The following is a 7,887-nucleotide window of genomic DNA, read 5'->3' as shown; positions in this document are numbered from 1 at the left end:
CTTAGTACTTTAACTAAATATAGAAGCATTCTTAATCAGGAGCTAATATTTCTTTGCATGTAGGTACACCCTTTATTTAATTGGATTTTTTAATAATCCAATCAAAGAATATCTCTACTGTATTCAGAGATTAGTCTCAGAGGGTGTAAAAGGGCCCTGAGGCATCCAGTAAGAAATGATGATAGTATCAACATCCAGGGTTGACTTCCAAGTCAGCTTTAAGTATTGCTCCCCTCTATATTGCTGGGGCTACACCCAATCCCCTCTACACACTAGATTTTAAACTTCTCTGAAAAGAGACTGATCTTTCATCCTACCTATACAACCCCTAATATCTTGCACCTACTCTCTTGTACTTTTCTTCAAGGAGACACTATCTCCTATCATCATCCCTGGCAGTCTCCATAGAGAATGGGGAAACTGCCAGAAACTTCAGGGGAAAAACGGGTGGGGCTTTGATTTCGTTATAAGTTTGGAGCAACTTTTAGGCCAAGTGTCAACTTTACTGGAAAGGATGAGGTATGTAACCCTCATACTCCAAGAGATTGGAGTTTTTGCATGTGTTTGGTGTGGGTGGGGGAGGGGGAGCAGGGGGGACAGAGAAAAGGGGAACTGAAGAAAATTAGCCCCCTAGAACCAAGAAATCCTTCCTCTCCAATGGCCACATGGGGTCTGAGGCAGGGTTTGGGATCTAGTCCAAGCTTACGGGTAGACATGAGGAGTAGCAGTATTTGTGGCCTGGACCCTCAACCTGACAAGACAGCATCTAGGCCAGTGGTCAGAGGGTGTGTGTATGTACCGGTGGTAGGGAGCAAGATGACCCAAGGGGAAGTCTGCTACTGATGGCTTCTAAAGAAACGAGAAACCAGTATTTCACAAATACTCGACACGCACATTGACAGTGGTACTGCAGTGTACTTTTAGCATATCAGGTGGTAGTCAGGCCACATGCACCAAGTGCATTCATGGGTTCTACCACTTAAACTCTCACATAATGAACAAGGGGCTTAAACAGATCCCTGCAAACAAGCCTTGGACTGAAAATGCTAATTATCCCAGCATAAGCAGTAAGAAAATGGCAGAGCTAACATTTCAGCCACTCCCATTATAAGGTTTTTTTTTTTTTTTTTGGCTGTGCTGGGTCTTCATTGCAGCGCAGGGGCTTTAGAGCACGTGTGCTTAGGTTCCCAGCCCAGGGATCAAACCCACATCTCATTACAAAACTTTTTGTCAAGCACATTGGAAAGGAATGGGTTTCCCTGGTGGCTCAGATGCTAAATCCACCTGCCAATACAGGAGACATGAGATATGGGTTCAATCCCTGGGTCAGGAAGATTCCCTGAAGGGAACAGCTACCCACTCCAACATCCCCGCCTGGAGAATTCCACAGGCAGTGGGGCCTGGCAGGCTACAGTCCTTGGGGGTCGCAGAGTTGGACACGACTGAGCAACTACTGGAGGAAAACTCTTGCTTATTGACTATTGTCAATGACTAAACCCCACACTAAAGGTGAAAGGAACTTGATTCAGAACTCAGAATAGCACAAGTATATAGTATTCCAGTAAACTCAACATGTATCAAGGGCACATGCTCAAAATGTTTTACTAGCAGGAGAGACAATGGCAAAAAGCCTCAACTGGTAGCTTAGCAAGATTTTGGCATCTCTAGGTCTGCCTTGTCCAGTGGAACTTTCCAGCAGATAGAAATGCTCTACAGTTCCACGCCTACAGAACTTCCATAGCTATAGAACTTCCATGTGGCCTTTCATGAAATCTGACTAGTGCTGTTTTAGCCCAGCCCTAATATACTTCATATTGGGAACAGAGGTTGGGACTTCATTGGGCCCCTCCAGCCAAATCTTGTCCACAAAAGAATTGTCCCATCTACTCTTTGGCCATACATTCATTTCAGAAAAGTGTTTATCCCAGAAGCCCTATGGCAAGCAACCAGATTTAGGCAGACAACTCCCCCTTTCCTTCCCAGGATAGATTTTGGCACTTACCAAGTGCACATTAGCGTGCCTCTGCATGGATAACACTTAAGCCACAAGTTAAGACAAAAAGTATTTTATTCAAAAAACGCCAAGTATAAAAAAAAAAAAATAAGATCTCTTTTATTCCCCTGTACAGTATTTCACTCAGATAAAACCAGCAGGCTACATGCTGCTCAGAACACAGCCCCAGAGAGGATCCGGAAGGCACACCATCCAGAACTGCTTTTCATATATCTATCCTATATACACAAGTCAGCAACACCCCTCCCCCATCAACCCCGGACCCCACGCCCACTTGGGTAAGCCGGCGAGGGGGCCCCCGCAGCAGTCAGGGAGCTGCGGCGGCTGTCCCGCCTGAGTCCCGTCACCCTACAAACCAACAGAGCAAGCATTGCAGCCCTCCCCAGAAGGTCCCCAAGTCAGAGGAGGAAAGGAGAGAAAAGACTATGGCGGCAGCCGTGGAAGCTTGGAGCAGGAAGGGAACCAAATAAATAAATAAATAAATACATAACATTGACCTCCAGGTTAGAACGCACATCATCTTTCCAAGGAAAAAAAAACCCAAAACAAAATAGGTAAAATAACTTAAAAGGCAAAATTAAAAAAGAATTAGATCAACTACAATCCTTTTATACACTACCATGCCAACTGTACATACATTTACAGTTTTTCTGTTGATTTGCATTGTTTGTGCATTTGTTTGTGTTTGTGTGTGTGTGTTTGTGTATGTGTGTGTGTATGTGTGAGGTCTTGGCTTAGAAACAGTTAAGTAAAAACCAAAAAGGAAGACCAGTTCACTTGGGAGTTTTACTAAAGGTGGAAAAAGGGCAGGTGGCTCAGCGTTTGGCCCTGTAGCCTCTTCCATGGCACCTTTCATATGAAGGATGGGGGGTAAGGGGAAGGGAGAAAGAGAGGGAACCAAACCCAGGCAGATTTTTGGAAAAGCAGCAGGTAAAAGAGGCAAGTTCAAGTATTTCTCCCAGCACAGCCGGAGTCCCCACAGAAGGCACTCAGAAAGTCGGAAGAGGTGACAGGGACTTAAAATGGTGCTAGTCCTAACCCACCCCAACCCGCATTCCCCCCACCCCGCCCGACCCGTCACGGCATTCAGCAGAACTCTTGATGAAGGGAACAGTTCCATGGCAGGATCCTGACCTACTCCCACCGCGCCCCACCCCCGCCCCACCGCCGCCCACCCCTGGGATTTTGCAGAGTCCAGCAATGCTGGACACCGGTGAGAAGGAGAGCTTCTACGGGAGGAGTGGGGGCCTAGGACGCCTGGAGTGGAGTCTCTTCCTCCTGTTTGGGAGGCAGCCTCCAGGAGCCTCGGGTCTGGAATGAGTTGTAAATGAGTTCCTGTATCAAGCACTGTCCTGCTTGGAGATAAGTGTCACTGGTACTCGGGAAGCTGGAGACAAGACACTTCCCCTCCCTTGAGCATCTGACAGGGAGGGAAGAACCTGTGGGAGAAGCTATTTGCTGGGCCCTGGCGACAGGCTGTGGAGATGGATCTCAGCAGTTTCCTGGGGCAGGAGGACATCTTGCATCCACGGATGGTTCTGGATTTCTTCAAAGGTTGGCCGATCTGATGGTCTCAAGGCCAAGCACCATCTAATGAGATGTTGACACTCTGGAGAAAGAAAGACAAGAGGTTATGAATGACTCAACTTGCTTTTGCAATATAAAGGTCTTCCCACGTTGCTTCCCAGGGGCCCACAGGTCAGGGATCCAACCAAGAGACCAGGCCCTTTCTAGAAGGCTGCTTCTTCAATGAGAAGGTATAAACTAACATCTAGATCCTCCAGTTTGCTTTCAGCTAAAAAAAAAAAAAAAGAAAAAAAAAGCTCCCCTCTTAAACCTGTGGTTTTCAAACTTCAATAGCTGGGACCTTTCCCACGACGCCCACTCACCAGAAATAGGAAGGATGATGACAAGGGATTTTGATGAGACATCACTAAGCATGATGAGGTGATTCAATTCACCTACAAGACTTACAAATATGAACACCACCCACGATGAGGTCACTGGAACCGCAGTATTTAGAGGGCCTGCCTTAAGGGAGAAGGCTCAAAAAGCCCTCAACTTCTTACTCCTGGGCAAAACAGCCAGGAGTTAAGGGATCAGGATTTTTGGGTACTCAAAAACAAACAAAATCTTCCAGTGATACTAAACGGTCTTTTTCTTCCTAATATTCTCACAGGTGCTCTTCCTCTGACACCGCCCACCCCCCACAAAAGCACCCACAAATGCATATCATTTGATTCCTGCAGACTGGCTCTCAAGCATGAATCACTGGCCAAGAATTCTGCTAAGTCAAGGGTCACAGCCTTTCCTGGGGAGTAAAGCTCTCCAAGCTTGTCGAGGACTATCAGCCTCGTGATTCCAGCCTCTCTTCAATAAGGGGCTTCCCATAAGTTACCTGAGGAGACCCGCTGCCTGAAGAAAACTTGGCCCCTGACGATCTCCTCATCGTGCTCAAAGGGAATATCTCCACAGACCATGTCATACAGCAGGATCCCAAGAGACCAGACGGCTGCCGACCTGCCGTGGTAGCGATGGTAGCGGATCCACTCTGGAGGACTATACACTCGGGTCCCTGTGAGTCAGGGGAATAGGAGAGAAAACACGCTTTTAGCAAAAATAAAACTCAAAAGCAACTGAGAGGTATGCTGAGTAACTTTAAAAAAAAAAAAAAAGGCACCACCCTACTTTTGTCAACAGCTGAGTGAACTCCAATCCCCCCTCCCCAGGGCTAACAGGGTGGATGAGCAGCTTATGGCAACTCTCCAACCCAAAGCATGACTGACTTCTCTATCAGCCCAGACCATAAACAAACAGCTCCAAGAAACAAACAGGGCCAGCCACAGACCCAAGCACCAGACAGGTATGTGGTAGGACCACCCACGACTGGAGGAGGTGATGAACACATGAATAATCAAGGGAGGTATCCCCACAGACTATCCTGAAATTGCATTAAAGGTCCTTGCCCAGGAGCGGGTCAGAGTGCCACCTCAGATATGATCCAGGCAAGGACACTTGCACAATATCCTAAGTCAGGCTGCCCTTTAAGAGGCCTTCCTCTCCACCCTCTGAATGCAAGGGCAGACACCCACACCCCTTCCTCCATCCACAGGAGAGGTAGAGCTGCAGGGCTGGCTTCAGACCACGTGATTCCTGTTTACAAACTTTGAGTTGTAAAAAAAAAAAAAAAAGTGGGGCCATCCCGCGGGCGCTCACCAGGGGGCAGCAAAGACTGGAAGGAAAAAACATGGGAGGACCCGGCCAGCCATTAACTGTTAAATACAAAAAAAAATGCAGCCCAACCCAGCGTCCTCCAAGGGCAAATAAACAGAAACCACAAGCCCCAGTCACAAGTTTTGAAAGGCTGTCGTTTGTTAGGTTAAGCCGCTCAGATGATGACCCACCCTCCTCTGCTTTGATCTCCGAGCTCTCCATTCCATCTTTTCTGAAAGAACCCGCTCCAAGCCCCTCCCTACGATAGGTTTTCATCCTCTCTGTGGAGACACCCAACTAATTTTCAAACCAGCAAGAGATCCTATTTCACAACATTCATTCCCGACTCCCTCACTCCACATCACCATCAAAAAAAAAAAAAAGCCAAATCAACAAAATGAATTATTTAGTGAAACTTCTCTTCCTTATTCGTCCCCAGATCAAAGGGGAGGGGAAAAAAAAAAAAAACAAAACAAAACACCGCAGCTCTAAAAACTACCTCACCGAAAACTCCCTTATAAATCAAAACAAAAATGACAAAACCGGCAATCAATTTTCATCTCTCCCGCTCTCTCCTCCCCCTGTCCCCCTCCCTCCCATCCTTCTACTGGCGGGGAAACTGGGTCAGACTTCAGAAATCTGGGCTACGGCCGGTTGCCCACAACCTCTTATTCATGGGGAAAGCTTGGAACCTACTGAATTCCACTTAAAAAATAAAATCATGCCAGAGACATTACAGGTTCAGCTGGCTCGAAATTCCCAGCTTTCCTACCCTGGGAAGCCCTCCTTCGCCCCACCCCTGCTAGCATCGAGCCAGGCGGCCCGATGACCTTTACAAAGGGCCGGGGAGGGAAGCCTGCCGAGGCCTCCAGGCCAGGCCGAGTCACCTGGGCAGTTCCCCTCCCGGGAAGCTCCCCCTCAGGCCTGACTCACCATCGAAGTCCGTGTAGACGGTGTCCTTGAGCAGCGCCCCCGACCCGAAGTCGATGAGCTTGAGCTCGCCGCGATTGAGGTCGATAAGGATGTTCTCGTCCTTGATGTCGCGGTGAAGCACCCCGCAGTCGTGGCAGTGTCGCACCGCCTCCAGCACCTGCCAGAAGAAGCTGCGGGCCAGCTCCTCCTGCAGGGCCCCCCTTTCCGTGATAAAGTCGAAGAGGTCTTGCACCGGCTCCGGCCTCTCCAGGATCAGGACGAAACTGTCGGGCCTCTCGAACCAGTCCAGGAGCCTAATGACGCCGGAGAAGCCTGAGCTCACCTTCTTCAGCAGAACCACTTCCATGGGCACTCGGGTGCCATTAGGCTGCAGAGGGGCGAGGGGGGCTGCAGTTAGGGCGCGGGCGGGTCACAGGGTACCCCACTCCAGCCATCCCGGGGGGTAGCTCCCTCCAGGATACTCACCAGCTCTCCCCAGTCGGAAATCCGGTCCTTCTCCACGTGCTTGATGGCCACCTGGAAAGCCCCCCCCATAGAGTCTCTGTTAAGATTCCCTCGCTGGGGGCCAAACACACCGGCGTGCCCCCCGGCGGCGCGCCCTCCCCGCAAGCCGGGCGCCCACTCACCGGCAAGTTGTCGGCGACACGGATGCCTGAGTACACCGAGCCGAAGCCGCCGCTGCCCAGGAGCGGGCCCACCTGGTACTGCGACTCCAGGGGTTCCTTCTCCTTGCCTAGGAAAGGGAGAGTCCCGGGAGAATTAGTGACGGCCCGCGAGCCCCCAGCTCCCACCCTCCAGGTCCAGCCGCCCCCCACCTCCATCCGGGGTTGGGGGGAGAGAGGCACTTACCCGGCGCCAGCTTGCTGGCGTGCAGGTCGCTGCAGGGCGCGGCGCACAGGTGGGCAAGCGAGTTGATTTTGGACAAGAGCATCCCCACCTCCAGGGTGTCGGCGCAGAGGCTGTGTCTGGAGGAGCTACTGCAGTAGGGGCTAGGGCTGCGCCGGCGGCTGTGCCTAAGGCCGGGGCTAAGGCTGCGGGTGGCGTTGCGGTTGCGGCTGCGGCTGGCGCGGAAGGCCGAGGGCGAGTCGGAGGACGACTGGGGGCGCTGCCGGGGCTGGCGGCTGACGGACACGCCGGCAGGGTCAGGCAGCGCGGCGGGCGGCAGGGTGGGCGGCTCGAGGGGCTGGTGTGGCAGCGCTGCGGCACACAGAGTGTGTAGCTGTAGCTGCTGCTGCTGCTGCTGTTGCCGGTCCCGCCACCGCCGCCGCCGCCAAGTCCTCTCCGGCCTCCTCCGCCACCGCGGCCGCTGCAGCAGACGCCCGGCTCGCCCTGCCGCCAGGAGTAAAAGGGGCGGAGCGCGCCGGCGGGGAGGGGGCGCGCGGGCGGGCGGGGATGGGGCGGGGCCTCTCCGGGAGGCCTAGGCGGGGGAAGCCGGGCGCCCGGGCAGGCGGAGGGAGGAGAGCGGGTGGGGGAGCGGCGGGACGGGGTGACTCCCCTCTGCACCCCCCCGCCCTGCGCGCCGTCGCCGCGCCCCGGCCCCGCCCCCGCCGGCGCGCCTCCAGCCAACCAGAGGCCGGCTCATCTGCATAACGCGAGGCGCGCCACGCCCCCGCCCCGCCCCCGCTCTCGCGGTCAGAATGGTCTCTACGCCGCCACGACGTGGCGGGAAGGAAAAGGCGCCAAAATGGAGGGGGAGGGGCGCGGGGCGTGCGAGGAGGCGGGAGCCG

General features: G+C 52.7%; 1 protein-coding gene across 1 annotated transcript; it reads right to left on the bottom strand.

Annotated features, from left to right (window-relative positions):
• Positions 1 to 2,050: 2,050 nt before the first annotated feature.
• Positions 2,051 to 7,513, bottom strand: PIM1 (Pim-1 proto-oncogene, serine/threonine kinase). The gene is made up of 6 exons (XM_043450505.1): positions 7,010 to 7,513; positions 6,787 to 6,893; positions 6,626 to 6,676; positions 6,161 to 6,527; positions 4,413 to 4,589; positions 2,051 to 3,623 (listed from the first exon to the last, which is right to left on the bottom strand). The coding sequence occupies exons 1-6, from the start codon at positions 7,089 to 7,091 to the stop codon at positions 3,466 to 3,468; spliced, it is 942 nt and encodes a 313-aa protein (XP_043306440.1). The 5' UTR covers positions 7,092 to 7,513; the 3' UTR covers positions 2,051 to 3,465.
• Between the last annotated feature and the right edge of the window lie 374 nt (positions 7,514 to 7,887).

The sequence above is a fragment of the Cervus canadensis genome, chromosome 28 (genome assembly GCF_019320065.1).
Source record: "Cervus canadensis isolate Bull #8, Minnesota chromosome 28, ASM1932006v1, whole genome shotgun sequence".
Lineage (NCBI taxonomy): Eukaryota > Metazoa > Chordata > Mammalia > Artiodactyla > Cervidae > Cervus > Cervus canadensis.
This window is presented reverse-complemented; position numbering and strand designations above follow the sequence as displayed.